This window comes from Eubalaena glacialis, chromosome X (assembly GCF_028564815.1).
Source record: "Eubalaena glacialis isolate mEubGla1 chromosome X, mEubGla1.1.hap2.+ XY, whole genome shotgun sequence".
NCBI lineage: Eukaryota > Metazoa > Chordata > Mammalia > Artiodactyla > Balaenidae > Eubalaena > Eubalaena glacialis.
In genome coordinates this window covers 64,751,381-64,772,752 of record NC_083736.1, presented here as the reverse complement: position 1 = coordinate 64,772,752, position 21,372 = coordinate 64,751,381, and the positions used below count along the sequence as shown (strand labels likewise).

At 35.9% G+C, this 21,372-nt stretch overlaps 1 protein-coding gene across 1 annotated transcript in view; it reads left to right on the top strand.

The window, feature by feature from the left end:
• Positions 1-21,372, top strand: part of TEX11 (testis expressed 11) — a 360,718-nt gene that overhangs the window by 117,772 nt on the left and 221,574 nt on the right. Inside the window, exons 9-10 of the mRNA XM_061178154.1 lie at positions 14,798-14,852; positions 17,954-18,046. Of these exons, the coding sequence (XP_061034137.1) occupies positions 14,798-14,852; positions 17,954-18,046 (148 nt within the window). The remainder of the gene's footprint in view (positions 1-14,797; positions 14,853-17,953; positions 18,047-21,372) is intronic.

Genomic DNA, 21,372 nt, shown 5'->3' with positions numbered 1-21,372 from the left:
CCGCTTTCTGGAACTTATTTTTCTTTTTATTGCTTGTTTGGTCACTGGTCACTGGACTAATTCTGTGAAGTCTTTTTCTCACAGTATGTGACCTCTAATGTCCCTGCTGAGAGTTTTTTCTCCTGTTTTTATCTTTTCATGGTTTTCTGGGGTTCACCCCTGCATCTGGATACACAAGCCCCTTGTTGGTCAAAGGTTGTTTTAAGCCAGTTCAACTTTCACTCTTTCCTGTTGGATGTGTGTTTGGCTTAAAGACTATCTTCACAGTTCAGTCAATTTATCATTTTGCCCTGTATTCATCCAGGGGGTGGTAGCTAGTAGGTCCTTTCTCTGGTCATGCCTGAGTGGGCAGTCTTGAGCATGTGCACAGTCTCCAACACCCCCCTCCCCAGTTATGAGTGTGATTGGATTTTTTTAAGACAAAATTTTTTAGAGCAGTTTTAGGTTTACAGCAAAATTGAGAGGAAGGTACAGATATTTCCCACATACTCCCTTCCCTACCACATGCATAGCCTCCCCCATAATCAATATCACTCACCAGAATGGTGCTTTTTTTTTTTTTTAACTAAGGATAAACCTACATTGACACATCATAATCACCTAAGTCCATAGTTTACCTTAGGGCTCACCATTGCTGTTGTACATTCTGTGGGTTTGGACAAGTGCATAATGATATGTATCCATCATTATAGCATTTTAGTATCATACAGAATAGTTTCACTGCCCTAAAAATCTTCTGTGCTCTGCCTGTTCATATCTCCCTCCCCCCAACCCCTGTCAACCACTGATCATTTTAGTCTCCAAAGTTTTGCCTTTTCTGGAATGTCATATAGGTTGGAGTCATACAGTATGTAGCCTTTTCAGGTTGGCTTCTTTCACTTAGTAATAATACATTTAGGGTTCCTTCATGTTTTTTCTTGGCTTGATAGCTCATTTCTTTTTCGTGCTGAATAATATTCCATTATCTGGAATGTACCACAGTTTATACATTCACCTACTGAAGGCCATCTTTGTTGTTTCCAGGTTTTGTCAGTTATGAATAAAGCTGCTATAAACATCCATGGGCAGCTTTTGATATAAGTTTTCAATTTCTTTGGGTAAATACCAAGGAGCATGATTGCTGGGTTATATGGTAAGAGTGTGTTTAGTTTTATAAGGAACCACCTAACTGTCTTGCAAAGTGGCTGTACCATTTTGCATTCCCACCAGCAGTATATGAGTTATGTTCTCCCACATTCTCACCAGCATTTGGTGTTGTCAGTGTTTTGGATTTTGGCCATTCTAATAGGTGTGTAGTGGTATTTTATGATTGTTTTAATTTGCATTTCCTGATGACATATGATGCGTGGAGCATCTTTTCACAGGCTTATTTACCATCTGTATATCTTTTTTCATGAGATATCTGTTAAGAACTTTGGCCCATTTTTAAATTGGGTTATTTGTTTTTTTGTTAAGAGTCTTTGTATATTTTGGACATCAGTCTTTTATCAGATGTGTCTTTTGCAAATCTTTCCTCTGAGTCTGTGACTTGTCTTCTAAATCTCTTGATATTGTCTTTCACAAAGCAAATGTTTTTAATTTTTAATGAAGTCTGGCTTATCAGTGATTTCTTTCATGGATTGTGTCTGTGTCTTTGGTGTTATATTCTTTTTTTTAATTTTTAATTTTATTTTTGGCTGCATTGGGTCTTCACTGCTGCGTGTGGGCCTTCTCTAGTTGCGGCGAGCGGAGGCTACTCTTTGTTGTGGTTTGCAGGCTTCTCATTGTGGTGGCTTCTCTGTTGCAGAGCACGGGCTCTAGGCAAAGGGGCTTCAATGGTTGTGGCACGTGGGCTCAGTAGTTGTGGCTCACGAGCTTAGTTGCTCCATGGCATGTGGGATCTTCCCAGACTAGGGATCGAAACTGTGTCCCCTGCATTGGCAGGCAGATTCTTAATCACTGTGCCACCCGGGAAGTCCTTTAGTGTTATATCTAAAAAGGCATCACCATACCCAAGGTCATGTAGGTTTTCTCCTATGTTATCTTCTAGAAGTTTTATAATTTTGCACTTTGCATTTCAGTCTGTGATCCATTTTGAGTTAATTTTAAATTTTTGTGAAAGATGTAAGGTCTGTATCTAGATTCCTTTTTTTTTTTTTTTTGCATGTAGATGTCCAGTTGTTTCTGCACCATTTGTTGAAGAGACTAACTTTGCCCCATTGTATTGCATATGCTCCTTTGTCAAAGATTAGTTGACTATATTTATGGTGGGCACTCTATTCTGTTCCACTGATCTATTTGTCTTTTCTTTTGCCAATATCTTGATTACTGTAATAAGGAACTGTCTTTGATAGCTGTAGCTTTATAGTAAGTCTTGAAGTCAAGTAGCAGCAGTCCTATATTTTGTTCTTTTCCTTCCGTATTGTGTTGGCTATTTGGTCTTCTGCCTCTTCATAGACACTTTAGGATCATTTTGTCAGTCTCTAATATAACTTGCTAGGATTTTGATTGGGATTGCATCCGATCTATAGATCAAGTTGGGAAGAATTGATATCTTGAATTTTTCTATCCATGAACATGGAATTTTCTCAATTTGTTTAGTTTTTCTTTGATCTCATTTATCAGAGTTTTATAGTTTTCCTCATATATTGAAATAGATCTTGTACATATTTTGTTAGATTTATATCTAAGTATTTCATCTTTTGGGTGCTAATATAAATAGTATTGTGTTTTTAATTTTAAATTCCACATGTTCATTACTGGTACATATGAAAGCTATTGATTTTGTATGTTAGCCTTGTATCCTGAAACCTTACTATAATCACTTATTAGTTCCAGGAGATTTTTGGTCGATTCTTTCAGTTTTTTAATAAATTTTCTCTTTTTTAAAAATTAATTAATTTATTTATTTTTGGCTGTGTTGGGTCTTCGTTGCTGCATGCGGACTTTTCTCTAGTTGTGGCGAGCAGGGGCTACTCTTTGTTGCGGTGCGTGGGCTTCTCATTGCGGTGGCTGGCTTCTCTTGTTGCGGAACACAGGCTATAGGCACGCGGGCTTCAGTAGTTGTGGCTTGCAGGCTCTAGAGTGCAGGTTCAGTAGTTGTGGCGCACGGGCTTAGTTGCCCCGTGGCATGTGGGATCTTCCCAGACCAGGGCTCGAACCTGTGTCCCCTGCATTGGCAGGTGGATTCTCAACCACTGCGCCACCAGGGAAGCTCTTTGTCAGTTTTCTACATAGATTATCATGTCACTTGTGAGCAAAGATAGTTTTATATCTTCTTTCTCAATCTGCATATCTTTGATTTCTCATTTTTGCCTTACTGCATTAGCAAGGACTTCCAGTATGATGTTGAAAAGGAGTTGTGAGAAGGGACATCCTTGTCTTTTTCCTGAATTACTGGAAAAGTTTCAATCTTCTCACCATTAATTATGATGTTAGCTGTATATTATTTGTAGATGGTCTTTATCAAGTTGTTACTAGTTTAATGAAAGGTTTTTTATTTTTTGATCATGAATGGGTATTTGATTTTTTTCAAATGCTTTTCCTGCATCTACTGATGTGATTTTTTTTAGTCAGTTGATGTGATAGATTACATTAACTGATTTTTGAATGTTGAACCAGCCTTGCATATTTGGGATAAATCCCACTTTGTTGTGGTGTATAATTTTTTAAAATTTGTTTTTGGATTCAATTTGCTAATATTTTGTTGAGGATTTTTGCATCTATGTTCGTGACAGATATTGGTCTATTCATTTTCTTTTAATGTCTGTCTGGTTTGGGTATTAGGGTAATGTTTGCCTCATAGAATGAGTTAGGAAGTTTTCCTTCTGCTTCCATCCTCTGAAAGAGATTATAGAGAATTTATATAATTTCATCCTTAAATGTTTTGTAGAATTCCAAAAAACTACTACAACTTATCAGTGAATTCAGAAAAGTTGTATTTCTGAATTCTGTTGTATTTCTATACTTTAACAATGAACTATCAGAAAGAGACATTAAGAAAACTATCCTATCGATCACATCAAAAAGAATAAAATATCTAGGAATAAATCTAAGGAGGTAAAAGATTTGCATTCATACACAAACACACACACACAGTGGAATATTACTCAGCCATAAAAAGAATGAAATCTTCCCATTTGCAACAACATGGATGAACCTAGAGAGTATTATGCCAAGTGAAATAAAGTTAGACAGAGAAAGATAAATACTGTAAGATTTCACTTTTATGTGGAATCTAGAAAGAAAACAAATGAATAAATATAACAAAAGTTATAGATACAGAGAACAAACAAGTGGTTGCCAAAGGGGAGGGGTTGGGGGGGGAGAGAAATAGGTGAGGGAGATTAAGAGGTACAAACCTCCAGTTGCAAAATAAATGTCAGAGGTATGAAATGAATGGTATGGGGAATATAGTCAGTCAATAACTATCTAATATCTCTGCATGGTGACATATCATAACTAGACTTATCATTGTGAACATTTTGAAATGTATAGGGAATATCCAATCACTGTGTTTTGTAACGGGAACTAACGTAGTGTTACAGGTCATTTATACTTCAGAAACAAACTTATAGGAAAAGAGATCAGATTTGTGGTTACTAGAGGTGGGGAGTAGGGAGAGGGAGGATTGGATGAAGGCAGTCAAAAGGTACAAACTTCCAGTTATGAGATAAGTAAGTACTAGGATTTTAATGTACAACATGATAAATATGACTAACAGTACTGTGTGTTATATATGAAAGTTGTTGAGATAATAAATCCTAAGAGTTCTCATCACAAGGAAACAATTTTTTCTATTGATTTAATTTTGTATCCATATGAGATGATGGATACTCACTAAATCATTGTGATAATCATTTCACGATATATGTAAGTCAAATCATTATGCTGTACACCTTAAACTTGTACAGTGCTGTTTGTCAATTATATCTCAATAAAACTGGAAGAAAAGTTTGATAGAATTCAGCCATGAACCCATCTGGGCCTGGTGCTTTCTATTTTGGAAGGTTAATAATTTTTTTTTTAATCAGCTCTTTCTTTTAATGTTGATCCGTACAAGTTCAGAAACACTGACCTGTAGGGTCAAGTGCAAACTCCTTAGAGAAGCACGTGTCTTGTCTCCATCACCCTCCAGCTTCCTTCCTGCACCTTCCCCCATGCCTGCTTCTTACTTGACTAGAGCTGGAAGGTTAATAATTTTTGATTCAATTTATAAAATAGATACAGGTCTAATCAGCCTGTCATTTCTTTTCATGTGAGTTTTGGCTGCTTGGGTCTTTCAAGGAATTGGTCCATTTAATCTAGGTTCTCAAATTTGTGGACATAGAGTTGTTCATAGTATTCCTTTTAATACTCTTTAAATTTTCAAGGGGTCTATAGTGATGTCCCCTCTTTCATTTCTGATGTTAATAATTTGTGTCTTCTTTTTTTCTTAGCCTGGTTAACAGGCTTATTAATTTTATCAGTTGTTTCAAATACCAGCTTTTGGTTTCATTTATTTTCTCTATTGATTTCCTGTTTTTAATTTCATTGATTTCTGCTCTAATTCTTATTATTTCTTTTTTTCTGCTTGCTTTTGATTTAATTTCCTCTTTTTTCCAGTTACTTAAGGTGGAAACTTACTGATTTTAGATATTTCTTCTTTTCTAATATATGCATTGAATGCTATAAATTTCCTTCTATATACTGCTTTTGCTGCATTCCACACATTTTGATAAGTTGTGTTTTCATTTTCATTTAAACTACTTTAAAATTTCTGTTGAAATTTCTCCTTTGACCCATGTTTTATTTAGAGTATTGTTTAATCTCTACATATTTTGGAATTTTCCTGTTATCTTCCATTATTGATTTCTATTTTAATTCCATTGTGGTCTGACAGCAGATATTATATGATTTCTGTACTTCAAATTTGTTACAGTATGTTTTATGGCTCAGAATGTGGTCTATCTTGGTGAATATTCCATATGAATTTGGTAAGAATGGATCTAGTAGTTTGTACATTTCAATTATATGCAGTTGATTGATGGTGTTGCTGCATTCAACTATATTCTTACTGATTTTGTGCCTGTTCTATCTGTCCATTTCTGAGAGAGGGATGTTGAAATCTTCAACAATGATAGTAGATTCATCTATTTCTCCTTGCTGTTCTATCAGTTTTTGCCTCACATAGTTTGATGCTCTGTTGTTAGGCTCATATATGTTAAGAATTGTTATGTTTTCTTGGAGAATTGACCTCTTTATCATTATGTAATGCCCTTCTTTATCCCTGATAATTTTCCTTACATTGAAATGTGCTCTATCTGAAATTAATATAGCTACTCCTGCTTTCTTAGGATAGTGTTAGCATGGTATATTTTTCTCCATCCATTTACTTTTTATCTCTATGTGTCTTTATATTTAAAGTGGGTTTCTTGTAGACAACGTATAGTTCAGGCATTTAAAAAAATCCGTTCTGACAATCTCTTTTAATTGGTGCACTTAGGCCATTGAAATTCAAAATGATGATAGATACAGTTGGATTAATATCTACCATATTGTACTGTTACTGTCTTCTATTTGTTGTTCTTGTTCTTTTTTCCTATTGTTGTCTTCCACTCTTCTTCTGCCTTTTGTGGTTTTAGTTGAGTATTTTATATGATTCCATTTTTGCTCTTTTCTTAGCATATAGGTTAGACTTTAAAAAACTTTTCTTAGTGGTTGCTCTAGAGTTTGCAATATACATGTACCACTAATCCAAGTACACTTTCAAATAACACTACCACTTCATGAGTAGTGTGAGTACCTTATAGTATCAAAATTCCTCCCTCCCACCCCTTGTATCATTGCTGTCATTTATTTCACTTTATTCTAAGTGTCATTTATTTCACTTTATTGTCTCTCTATATATACATATATATACACACACACAGAAGATATATAAATATGCACACATTATTGAACACATTTTTATTGTTATTATTTTGAACAGTTATGTGTTAGATCAGTTAAGGGCAAGAAAAGTAAATTTTTATTTTACCTTCACTTATTCCTTCTTCCATGCTCTTACTTACTTTATGTACATCCAAGTTTCTGACCTATATTATTTCTCTTCTCTCTGGAGAACTTCTTTTACCATTTCTTGCAAGGCCAGTCTGTTGGCAACAAATTGCCTCAATTTTTGTTTGTCTGAGAAAGTCTTTATGTCTCCTTTACTTCTGAATGATATTTTCACAGGGTACAGAATTGTAAGTTGATGCTGTTTTTCTCTCAGTACTAAATATTTCACTCCACTCTCTTCTTGCTTGTATGGCTTCTAAGAAGTTGGATATAATTCTTATCTTTGCACCTTTTAAGATAAGGTGTTTTTTTCCTCTGGCTTGTTTCAGGACTTTTTTCTTTATCTTTGATTTTCTGTAATTGGAAAATTATATGCATAGGTGTAGTTTTTCGTATTTATCCTGCTTGGTGTTCTCAGAGCTTCCTGGGTGTGTGGTTTGGTATTGGACATTAATTTGGGGAAATTCTCAGTCATTATTGTTTCAAATGTGTCTTCTGTTCCTTTCTTTTTTTTTTTGGTATTCCCATTACACTTACATTACACCTTTTGCGGTTGTCCCACAGTCCGTTGACATTCTGTTCTTTTTTTTTTCCAGTCTTCGTTCTCTTTGCTTTTCTGTTTTCAAGGATTCTCTAGCTCATAGATTCTTTCCTCAGCCATGTCAGTTTTATTAAAAAGTCCATCAGAGACAATCTTCATTTTTGTTACAGTGTTTTTTATCTCTGGCATTTCTTTTTGCTTCTTTCTTAGCCTTTCCAGCTCTCTGCTTATGTTACCTGTCTACTTTATCCATTGGAACCCTTAGCATATTAATCATAGTTATTTTAAATTCCTGGCCTGATAATTCCAACATCACTGCCGTGTCTGGTTCTGATGCGTACTGTCTCTTCAAATTGTGTTTTTTGCCTTTTGGTATGCCTTGTACTTTTTTCTTGGTAGTGGGACTTGATATACTTGGCAGACGGAACTACTGTAAATAGGCCTTTAGTAATGTGGTGGCTAGGTGTGGAGGAGGGAGAGGCCTATAGTCCTATGACTAGTTTTCAGTCTTTTCGTGAGTCTCTGCCTCTGAACTGTGAACTTCACACATGTTTCTCATTTTTTTCCTCCCCTCTTAGGTGGTACAGAATGGCTAGCGTAGACTGGGGTTGAGTATTTCTCTTCCCCAGGTCAGTTAGTCTCTGATAATACCCCAGGAGGTTAGGCCCTGGTTCACTAGTTTCCCCTGAGGGCAGGCCTTGTTAAGAACACAACTACTGAAGCCCGTGTGGCATAACTACTGAAGTCCATGCACCTAGAGCCCGTGCGCCACAACAAGAGAAGCCACCGCAGTGAGAAGCCCGCACACTGCAACGAGGAGTAGCCCCTGCTCGCCACAACTAGAGAAAGCACGTGCGTAGCAACGAAGACCCAATGCAGCCAAAAATAAATAAATTTAAAAATTAATTTTAAAAATTATTTAAAAAAAAACACCAAACACAAGTGCCCCTCGGAGACACAGTAAATATTTTTGTCGTTCATAAAAAAAAAAAAAAAAGAACAGATTGCTCTGGGCTGTTTCAAAATGGTTCCTTTTTACCTTTTCCTGCCAAAGCCCAAGGGGATTTTTCTATGATATTTACTGTGGGAATCTGGTTGAGCTCCTGGAGATTAATCTGACGATATTGTGGGTATCCCCCTGTAACTATGTCCTCTTAGAATTTTAACTCTCAGACTTGTCCACACTGAACCTCCAGCAGTCTGTCAACTACAGTTCTCAATTTCCTGCCCTAGCAGTGGTGCCCTTGGTAGTTTTTACTTGTGAATCTCTCCTGTGCTAAGCGTCAACTCCTTGTATTTTTGCCTGTCTCCCCAATCTTGGGGGTAGTGGTTTGCCCTGTGTCCTCACCTCTCTTTTGGATCCAAGAAGAGTTGTTGATCTTTAAAAGTCTTTCCAGTTTTTTACTTGTTAGGATGGAGTTGTGACTTCCAAGCTCCTTACATGTGGAGCCATAAGCTGGAAGTGTGATTTGATTTTTAAGCTTGGCTTCCTTACCATCACCCCTGGATCAGAATAGCTTAATTTTCAGTCCGTGTTTGGTCAGAGGTTCTGATAAGCCCCTTGAGCCACTCAGGCTCAAGGCTCTTTGCTGATGGATCTGTGTATGACTTGAGGAATGCTTTCTAGTCCCATATTTCCCTCTGATTGTTCCTGAGTGGGTGCAGCCTAGAACATATGCATAGCCTTCTGTATCCCCAGGGATGAGTGTGACCCTAGGATTGTTCTTGTCTCGTTCCCTGGTTCTCTCTGTTCAAACTTCTGGCTTGTCTGCTATTTCACTTGTTGCTACTATTATCTTGGAGGTACCAGCCCCTCCTTAATTGCTCACCAGCAAGATCTCCATTGTTTTTGACTATGCCCTTAGGCAGGAATCTCTCCTTGCTCTGTTTCAAATAAAGTCATTCCCCTTAGGCAGAAATACTGAGCTCTTCCTCTTTGTTGCCCACTTCTTCCCCTGGGTGGAAACTGGCACACTGCAGCAGCTGGGGGCAGGAGCATGGCAGCTACTCTTGCAGTGACACCCCTACTATATGAGTAGTTGTTGGGGAGATGGTAGCTCCTAATCTACTTAGCATGCCCTCCTGTCCTGCATCCTCTGCCAAATGAGCCAGCCTGGGTGAAAGGGATCAGGGTCCCAGTATTCTTGAGCTGTTACCCCTGGGGTAGAGCCCTTACCCTAAGAGTGAGAACTGAGTGGGGAAAGGAAGACCCAGTCCTCTCGTTGTGCCTGCCAATAATAGCACTTCGCAACACAGATCTGGGAAAGATGAGAGAGGCTGGCAGCCTGAGTCTAGGACCTGGAGGGAGAGGGAATTCCCACTTTCTTTTTGTTTTAAATTGAAGTTGAGTTTCAACATTATATTGGAGGGAGAGGGAATTCCCACTTTCTGTTTTAAATTGAAGCTGACTTTCAACATTATATCAGTTTCAGGTGTACAACATAGTGATTTGATATTTTTGTATATTACAAAATGGTCACCACAATAAGTATAGTTACCACTTTTCACCATACAAAGTTATTATAGTATTATTGCCTATATTCCCTGTACTGTACATTATGTCCCCGTGACTTATTTATTTTATAACTGGAAGTTTGTGCCTCTCTATCTCCATCACCTATTTCACTCATCTCCCCACCCCACTCCCGAATTCCTACTTTCTTCACAGCACTCATCTGGAGTAGCTTCCATGACATGGAGGTGGTATGGATAGGAGCAGGTCACGGCTCAAATGCCACAGACTCCCACTGTTCTTACTGAGATTCAGTTGATTTTTTTTAAATAAATGTTTTTCCATTTGCTGTATGCCCTTAGGACACTTTCCAGAGACCTTAAGTGGTTGTTTTAATGATTTTTCCAGGCAAATGGTTGTTTCACTGGGGAGAGGGGGTCCAAGAGCTCCTTAATACCACTGTTGCAGAAGTTCCATTTTCATTGATTATTTTAAAAACTGGAAGTAGAAGGTTTAATGTACCAACAGACACCTCTATGAGATAGGGCTTACAATGAGGCCATTATAATGTAGGCCAGCATTATATCCTTGTTAGCAAGCTGAAAACTCAGTTTGGTAGCTATGGGTCTTTTAAAAAGTAAAAGTAAAAGGAATACTTCAAAGTAATGGCTTCAATTTAGTCCAGTTCACCAAAATTTTTATTGACTTCCTCCCTTGGAATACCAATTTTATGGTGAGTGATCTTTGTTTTACTTTTTAAGTTTTTTTTAGAAAACCTGAGGCTCATATTAATACATTATTTGTGGTTATCAGAATGTCCTGTAGATAATATGGTATGGTAATTAAAGCAGAGAACTGAAAGTCAAATTTCTTTTCTCCCCATCCCCTTACTCTCATTTTTAATACCAATCTAGGAAATATTAGAAATCACTTAACTGCTAAATTGGTTCATTCAGCTGCAAAATGGAACTAATACTGTGCGTCACAAGGGTGTTGTAAAGCTTAATAAATATTGCTAAAGCATTTGTTTCCATGAAAACTCCTGTATTTGTTTTATTTTAAAAATATATTTCTTACACTTTAAAATGTGCCCATAAAGTAAGGGCTTGTACACACATGTAAAATCGTTTAATCTAGTGTGTATATAGCCAAATGGAAAAGAGCAGTAATATAATTATGGTGTTGATTTATTGGATATATATCCTGAGGAAATTGTGCCTTTCTTTTCTTTTCTTTTCTTTTTTAATGGGTGTTGAATTTTGTCAAAAGCTTTTTCTGCATCTATTGAGATGATCATATGGTTTTTATTCTTCAATTTGTTAATGTGGTGTATCACATTGATTGATTTGTGTATATCGAAGAATCCTTGCATCCCTGGGATAAATCCCACTTGACCATGGTGTATGATCCTTTTAATGTGTTGTTGGATTCTGTTTGCTAGTATTTTGTTGAGGATTTTTGCATCTATATTCATGAGTGGTATTGGTCTGTAATTTTCTTTTTTTGTAGTATCTTTGTCTGGTGATGGTAGCCTCATAGAATGAGTTTGGGAGTGTTTCTTCCTCTGCAATTTTCTGGAAGAGTTTGAGAAGGATGGGTGTTAGCTCTTCTCTAAATGTTTGATAGAATTTGCCTGTGAAGCCATCTGGTCCTGGACTTTTGTTTGTTGGAAGATTTTTAATCACAGTTTCAATTTCATTACTTGTGATTGTTCTGTTCATATTTTCTATTTCTTCCTGGTTCAGTCTTGGAAGTTTATACCTTTCTAAGATTTGTCCATTTCTTCCAGGTTGTCCATTTTATTGGCATAGAGTTGCTTGTAGTAGTCTCTTAGGATGCTTTGTATTTCTGTGGTGTCTGTTGTAACTTCTCCTTTTTCATTTCTAATTTTATTGATTTGAGTCCTCTCCCTCTTTTTCTTGATGAGTCTGGCTAAAGGTTTATCAATTTTGTTTATCTTCTCAAAGAACCAGCTTTTAGTTTTATTGATCTTTGCTATCGTTTTCTTTGTTTCTATTTCATTTATTTCTGCTCTGATCTTTATGATTTCTTTCCTTCTGCTAACTTTGGGGTTTTTTTGTTCTTCTTTCTCTAGTTCCTTTAGGTGTAAGGTTAGATCGTTTATTTGAGATTTTTCTTGTTTGTTGAGGTAGGCTTATATAGCTATAAACTTCCCTCTTAGAACTGCTTTTGCTGCATCCCAGATAAATCCCATTGTCATTTGTCTCTAGGTATGTTTTGATTTCCTCTTTGACTTCTTCAGTGATCTCTTGGTTATTTAGTAACATATCGTTTCGTCTCCATGTGTTTGTGTTTTTTACGTTTTTTCCCCTGTAATTTATTTCTAATCCCATAGAGTTGTGGTCAGAAAAAATGCTTGATATGCTTTCAGTTTTCTTAAATTTACCAAGGCTTGATTTGTGACCCAAGATGTGATCTATCCTGGAGAATGTTTTGTGTGCACTTGAGAAGAAAGGGTAATCTTCTGTTTTTGGTTAGTATGTCCTATAAATATCAATTAAATCTATCTGGTCTATTGTGTCATTTAAAGCTTTTGTTTCCTTATTTATTTTCTGTCTGGCTCATCTGTCCATTGGTATAAGAGATTTTTCTTGTTTCTTGAGGTAGGCTTGTATAGCTGTAAACCTCCCTCTTAGTACTGCTTTTGCTGCATCCCATAGGTTTTGGATCGTCGTGTTTTCATTGTCATTTGTCTCTAGGTAGCTTTTGATTTCCTCTTTGATTTCTTCAGTGATCTCTTAGTTATTTAGTAACGTATTGTTTAGCGTCCATGTGTTTGTGTTTTTTACATTTTTTTCCCTGTAATTCATTTCTAATCTCATAGCGTTGTGGTCAGAAAAGATGCTTGATATGATTTCAATTTTCTTAAAGTTACTGAGGCTTGATTTGTGACCCAAGTTGTGATCTATCCTGGAGAATGTTCCGTGCGTACTTGAGAAGAAAGTATAATCTGCTGTTTTTGGATGGAATGTCCTATAAATATCAATAAAATCTATCTGGTCTATTGTGTCATTTAAAGCTTGTGTTTCCTTATTTCTTTTCATTTTGGATGATCTGTCCATTGGTGTAAGTGAGGTGTTAAAGTCCCCCACTATTATTGTGTTACTGTCAATTTCCTCTTTTATAGCTGTTAGCAGTTGCCTTATGTATTGAGGTGCTCCTATGTTGGGTGCATATATATTTATAATTGTTGTATCTTCTTCTTGGATTGATCCCTTGATCATTATGTAGTGTCCTTTCTTGTCGCTTGTAACATTCTTTATTTTAAAGTCTATTTTATCTGATATGAGTATTGCTACTCCAGCTTTCTTTTGATTTCCCTTTGCATGGAATATCTTTTTCCATCCCCTCACTTTCCGTCTGTATGTGTCCCTAGGTCTGAGGTGGATCTCTTGTAGACAGCATATATATGGGTCTTGTTTTTGTATCCATTCAGCAAGCCTGTGTCTTTTGGTTGGAGCATTTAATCCATTCACGTTTAAGGTAATTAATGATATGTATGTTCCTATGACCATTTTCTTAATTGTTTTGGGTTTGTTTTTGTAGGTCTTTTTCTTCTCTTGTGTTTCCCACTTAGAGAAGTTGTAGAGCTGGTTTGGTGGTGCTGAATTCTCTTAGCTTTTGCTTGTCTTTAAAGCTTTTGATTTCTCCATTGAATCTGAATGAGATCCTTGCCAGGTAGAGTAACCTTGGTTGTAGGTTCTTCCCTTTCGTCACTTTAAGTATATCATGCCACTCCCTTCTGGCTTGTAGAGTTTCTACTGAGAAATCAGCTGTTAACCTTATGGGAGTTCCCTTGTATGTTATTTGTCGTTTTTCCCTTGCTGCTTTCTATAATTTTTCTTTGTCTTTAACTTTTGCCAATTTGATTACTGTGTGTCTCGGCGTGTTTCTCCTTGGATTTATCCTGTATGGGACTCGCTGTGCTTCCTGGACTTGGGTGGCTATTTCCTTTCCCATGTGAGGGAAGTTTTCGACTATAATCTCTTCAAATATTTTCTCTGGTCCTTTCTCTCTCTCTTCTCCTTCTGGGACCCCTATAATGCGAATGTTGTTGCGTTTAATGTCCCAGAGGTCTCTTAGGCTGTCTCCATTTCTTTTCGTTCTTTTTTCTTTATTCTGTTCTGCAGCAGTGAATTCCACCATTCTGTCTTCCGGGTCACTTATCCGTTCTTCTGCCTCAGTTATTCTGCTATTGATTCCTTCTAGTGTAGTTTTCATTTCAGTTATTTTATTGTTCATCTCTGTTTGTTTGTTCTTTAATTCTTCTAGGTCTTTGTTAAACATTTCTTGCATCTTCTCGATCTTTGCCTCCGTTGTCTTTCCGAGGTCCTGGATCATGTTCACTATCATTATTCTGAATTCTTTTTCTGGAAGGTTGCCTATCTCCACTTCATTTAGTTGTTTTTCTGGGGTTTTATCTTGTTCCTTCATCTGGGACATAGCCCTCTGCCTTTTCATCTTGTCTATCTTTCTGTGAATGTGGTTTTTGTTCCACAGGCTGCAGGATTGTAGTTCTTCTGGCTTCAGCTGTCTACCCTCTGGTGGATGAGGCTATCTCTGTGGTTTTCTAAAGTTAGAAAGTATTGCTTTATATAATTGATTTTTATGTGTCAATTGGCTGATCATCTGTTGTAGTGCAAAATAGAAAAGTTTAATTAAGTATAATTATAACATGTCTTTTTAGTAATATGTAGTCTTGAAAAAATATATATAATTTGAAATAAATATGTATTTATATGTATTTTTTCCTTTTTTAATGATAGCCAAAGCTATGATATTGGGAAGATGGATAAGAGTTGTGTTCAGCCGGCAATGCTGGTAAGGATCATGTTAAATATTGCAGAAGTAGGTTGAAGAAATACAGTTTATGTTATTGTAACAAAATTATGATAGTCTGTCCCTCCATTTGTGAGTAGATTATTCACTGGGCACATCATTTAATATCTCAGTGCATTACTTTCTGTAAAGTTGATATACTTATGGAATCTACCCTCCAGGTAGATTCTTGTACCCATGAATTAATTAATACATGTAAAGTGCTTAGGACAATGTTTGGCTATATAAGTTTTAGCTTTTATTTGCATGTTCAAAAATTCTAGGTTTCTTTAACCACCCAGATAGAACATGCTTGGTATGGAAGTTAATTTTAATATTTAATCAAGTAAAATGTGATTATGTAAATAAATCTGATATAAAACTAATTTAATACATGCCATAGCAGAATGGAATTTTTTTGAGTATCCATCTCTGCTTCTTACCATTATTACAGTATATCACTCAAAATGTAACAATACATACACACACACACACACACACATATATACATATATATATGTATATACACACACATATATATCTCAATATATCTAGCAATGTGGTAGATGGGGAAAAAAAGAGAAGTATAAAACGTGGCCTCTACCCTTAAATAGCTTATGTTTAAAGGATGAAACTAATACAGGTGAATACAATGGAATATTATTCAGCCATGAAAAGGAAGGAAATTCTGATACATGCTACAACATAGATGAACCTTGAGGACATTATGCTATGTGAAGTAAGCCATTCACAAAAAGACATACTGTATGATTCCAGTTCAGTGAGATATGTTGGGTAGTCAAATTCATAGAGACGGAAAATAGAATGGTGGTTGCAGAGGTTTGGAGGGAGGAGAACATGGGGAGCTATTGTTTAATGGGTAGAGAGTTTCAATTTTGTGAGATTAAAAGAGTTTTGGAGATGTATGGTGGTGCTGGTTGCACAACAATGTGAATATACTTAATGCTACTGAACCATACACTTAAAAATGGTTACAATGGTCAATTTTATGTTATGTGTATTTTATCACAATTAAAAATAATGAAAATATATTATGATAGTGTCATATAATAGAATATCATATAACAACGAGAATAGACTACAATAATTGTAACAATATGGATGTTCTCACATATAATGTTGAACAAACAGAGCAAAATACAAAGTAGTACATACTGTATGATTCCATAAATGTGAATGCCAAGAGCAGGTAGAACTAATACATGGTGTTGGAAGTCAGATAATTGGTTACCCTTGTTTGGAATAGTGTCTGAAAAGAGACATGAGATGAGACTAAACTTCTGTTTCCTGATTTCTGTGTTGTTAACATATGTGTGCTCACTTTGTGAAAATTCAGAGTTGTACCATTGAGATTTTGGAACTTTTTTGTATGTATTTTATACTTCAATTAAAATTTCAAAAAAAATTTTTAAAAATGAGTACAAGTGAAACAATTTGGGAAAAATAAGTGATAAACTGTGTGGTGCTAACCTGAAGTATACGCAAGGGCATGCAGAAAAGGGGAATATTAATGTTGACTAGAATAGTTGAAGAAGCCTTTTGGTAGGAGATAGGCCTCGGAAAGCAGATGGGGTTCATACAGTTAAAAGGGAGGGAGAAGGGAATACGAGGCAAGGGATTTAGATGAGAAGACGTCTGGAGGAGGAAATGAGGATGGAAGATAGGATTTAAGCGTGATTGAAATCTAATATTCATACTGCAAGGTATGGAGAAGTAAGATTATGAAATAGTTTTTCTTTCATGCTAGCAGTATTTTATTGTGGTATAACTTAAATAAATAAATAAATAAATAAATAAATAAACACTAAATTGCACAAATCTTAAAAGTATACAGCCTGATGAGTTTCAGTTTATCTATATAGTTTTGTAACTACCACACAGATCAAGATACAGAAATTTCCATCACCCTCAAAAGTTACCTTGGCCCCTTTCCAGTTAATAGCCATTCATACCCCCATGATAAAACCACTATTCTGACTTTTATTGCTGTAGAATATTTTTGGCTTATCTTGAACTGTGTATAAATGAAATCATACAGTATGTACTGTTTTATGTCTGGCTTCTTTTGCTTAACGTAATAGTTTTGAGATTCATCCATTTTGTTTTATCTTTCTGATTATTTGACCCTTTTACTCTTATGAAATAGCTACAGTCTTTCTCAGAGATGCCATATTTACTCCATCAAAGTCCTCTGGGGATGTTTATAAGTTGAGAGTTGCTCCACAATAATAATAATGATATTAAGTACATTATATCCATCTTAGCTTTTGAATTAAAAACTCAAAGATATCACACCCTAAATGTCATTTCTCTAAGATTCGCAGAGCCCTAATGTGCTTAACATTTTTTTTTTAAGTTAGAAGACCACCTTTGCCTGATCCTACTGTCCTCATTATACTTAGAGGCAGAATCTTCATTGAAATAGGCCTCCTGCTTTCAAAATGTGAATCTGTAGTTAAATAAGTCTGTGCTAAGTAGAGTTATTCCCCTTATCAATGTAGATCTGGCTGGAGAAACTGACTTAATTAAGAAATACTTTATTAATTTTAAAACTTGGTTGAGTTGGGAGAAATCTTGTCTATGGGAAAGTATATCTGCTCCTAGTGAAATGGTGGTATTTGTGCCCTTGGTCCAATTGGTTAATCTCAACTAGGCTATAAAGTCTTTGAGAGAGGGATTATGTCTTTCTATTTGTTTCTTTTGATGGAGGCCTAATATAATGCTACCTAAACAGTAGGTGGTAAGATGATTACATTAAATATTGCTGTGCTTTAATTTCCTTATTTTTAAAGTGAGGATGATTAACTACTTTACCACTAAAACACTGTTAAGAAAATAATTATATTAACACAATTATATTAAATTTAAATAAGCTATTACTGTAAAATTCTCAGATGGTATTTGGTGTGGGTAGCATAATGATGAGACATATCCCAAGACTATGTGGTTGCTTAAGGAAATGCTATTTCATAATTATGACTGAGGTTTGAGAAATGCCTGTCACTGTGTAAGTGCTAGTCAGCTGTTGTATTGCAGTTTAACCCTCAACTGTGTGTGTGTTTTTTTTCTATTTTTAATTATAGGCTAAAGTTCTACGGTTACTAGCCACTGCTTATATGGATTGGGACGACAAAGAATATTATAAGGCTCTCAGCGCTATAAACCTAGCAAACAAGGTATAAGAGGTTTTTACTTTTGAAAATTAGCTTAATGAAATTTTGAAAGCATTGATTCACATTTTGAAATCCACTGTAGACATTTGCTCCAGTATTCCTGTTTTTTTTTTTAAACAACAGATTGTTGCAATCTCTTCTGCAGCACAGAAAGGAAGAATAAAATATACCTCTTTGACAATAGATATTTTTGAAAAAAATTTTCTTTTGCACAAAACAGAAAAGGTTCTCTGATGTGAGTAAATTTTAGGATAAAGAAGGAAATGATAAAATAGGCAGATAATGGGATTTAGTTTAAAAAAACCAACATCAGTCGTTCACTTTCAGCTGATGCTCATACAAACATACACATATTCATACATACATACATACAATACCTCTATATGCCTGGATAAGGAACATTGATAGGCTGATGACTGTTTAAAGAGATTCAATTAGGATCAATGTGTTTTACTCTATAAGGCGATTAAATATACTGACACATTTTAAAAAAATTTTATTTATTTTGGCTGCATTGGGTCTTCGTTGCTGGGCGCGGGCTTTCTCTAGTTGCGGTGAGCAGGGGCTACTCTTCGTTGTGGTGCGCGGGCTTCTCATTGCGGTGGCTTCTCTTGTGGTAGAGCACGGGCTCTAGGCACGCAGGCTTCAGTAGTTGTAGCACGTGGGCTCAGTCGTCGTAGCTCGCGGGCTCTAGAGCGCAGGCTCAGTAGTCGTGGCACACGGGCTTATTGCTCCGTGGCATGTGGGATCTTCCCGGACCAGGAATGGAACCCTTGTCCCCTGCATTGGCAGGCGGATTCTTAACCACTGCACCACCAGGGAAGTCCCTGATACATTTTCAAAAGAGTTTTTTCAACAAGATGGGAAGCATGATAGTGAATAGTTGAATTTATCAGAATATTAAATTGCCCAAAGAAACCATTTACTTGAATTATATTTTCCTGAAGTTTATGTCACGTGGATGGGGTTATTTAATGCTGAAAAACTTCTTTTATATTAAATTTTTAAATTTAAAAATATTCATATACATGAACATTTTCAAAAGCTGCATCCTTTTTTTTTTTGCATTTGCTAAGATGGAAGTCTAAATAAAAAACAGGATCCAAGACAATGGAGGAGGCTGCATACTAGCTACATGACCTCTTGTCAGCATGTCTCTTTGTTCACTGGATACAGAAGTTGCAGTTTTTATAACAATAATTGTCCATCTGCATTACTCCTGACATATCACATTTAATAGCCTAATTATTGACCCTGGACATTGATGAACTGGGTGCATTAGGATTTCAGTGGCAATATACACTTAAAAGAGTTTTATTTGTAAACAATTTCAAACCTAGAGAAAGATTGAAAGAATAAGAATAGTTCAAAGAATACCCGTCTATTTACTTTACCCAGAATCACCTGTTATTAACATTTTGTGCATTCTCTCTTTCTCTATATTACTGAGGAAATATAATTCATACATTCTTCTTATTGAGGGTAATATATATTGATATCTGTAATAATAATATATGTTATATACAGTCAGTAATGAACTGTATAGCATGTTTTTCTCTCAAATATAGGATTACTCAATCTAGGATTAGGTATTGCATTTATGTGACATGTCTCTTTAGTCCCCTGTAATCTGGAACATTTCTGTAGCCTTTCTTTTGACTTCTGTGTCATTGATATTTTGGAAGAATACATTAGCTCCCTACCTTGTTTTAAATGAAAATTCTTCATTTGAGATTTATCTGATGTTTCCTTGTGATTAGACTCATATTATGCATTTGTGACTGGAATACTGCATGAGTGATAGTGTGTCCCTTCTCAGGGCATCACATTTGGAGGCCCCTGATGTCCATCTGCTCCTCACTGGTGATAATATTGATCACCTGTTCAAAAGTGTTGTATATCTTCACTGTATATTAACCATTTTTCCCTTGCAACCAACAGACACTTTAAAAGTATGCATATACCCTGCTTTTCATTAAAAATTTCCTTAAGAATTAGTGTTCTTGCCTGAATCAATCTTATGATGGTTGCTAAATAATCATTTTCTAACTGTAGCACTCCCTTCATATTTACCAGTTGGCACTCAACATTCTACTGTAAGCAAGAGCTCTCCCTTCTCCCATTTATTTAATATTTATTTATTTACTTCTTGATTTATTCATTTGTTATCAGGATTTATCAGGGTTTTTGTATTCCTATTTTTCCACTGACATAATTCATTACTCTTAATTATCTTTTAACAGTTTTATTTAGGTATAATTAACATAAAATAAACTGCCCATATTTAAAGTAAAAAATTTGATGAGTTTTGACATGTGTATATATCTATGAAACCATCACCACAATCAGGATACTGAATATATACATCATTCCTCAAAGTTTCTTCACACCCTTTTGTCACCCTTTCCCACTCTTCCCTAGGTAAACAACTGATCTGCTTTCATAGATTAGTTTGCATTTTCTAGAGTTTTATACCAATGGAATCATAGAGAATGTACTCTAGTTTTGAATGGCTTCTTTCATTCAGCATTCGGCACAGTTATTCTGAGATGTTGTGTGTGTGCGTAGTTTATTCCCAGGGTTCAGTAATATCTTATTGTATCGATATATACCATATTTGCTCTTAAATCTACTTTATCTTTTATTGATATAGTTACTTTAGCTTTCTTTTGACTAGCGTTAGCATGGTGTATCTTGTTCTGTTTTCCTATTTATGTCTTTATGTTTAAAGTGCATCTCTTATAAGCTGCATACAGTTGGGTTTTGCTTTTTTATCCACTCTGACAATCTGTGTCTTTTGACTGGGGTGTTTAGAATATTTACATTTGATGTGATTATTGATGTGGTTAAGTTTGAGTCTATCACCTTGTTATTGTTTATTTGTCCTGCATATTCTTTATTCCCCCTTTCTTCTTTTTTTTCTGCCTTCTTTTGTAAGTTTGTATTTAAGTAAATTTTTCTTCAAAACAATTTATGAGTCCAATGTAGTTTTTATTCCAACCTCCTGAAGAATCCATATTGAAATATTATGAAAATACGGACTTCCCTGGTGGCACAGTGGTTAAGAATACGCCTGCCAACGCAGGGGACAAGGGTTTGAGCCCTGGTCTGGGAAGATCCCACATGCCGCGGAGCAAATAAGCCCTGTGACACAACTACTGAGCCTGCGAGCCACAACTACTGAAGCCCACATGCCTAGAGCCCGTGCTCCACAACAAGAGAAGCCACTGCAATAAGACTGCGCACCGCAACAAAGAGTAGCCCCTGCTCTCCGCAACTAGAGAAAAGCCCGCATGCAGCAACAAAACCCAATGCAGCCAAAGATAAAT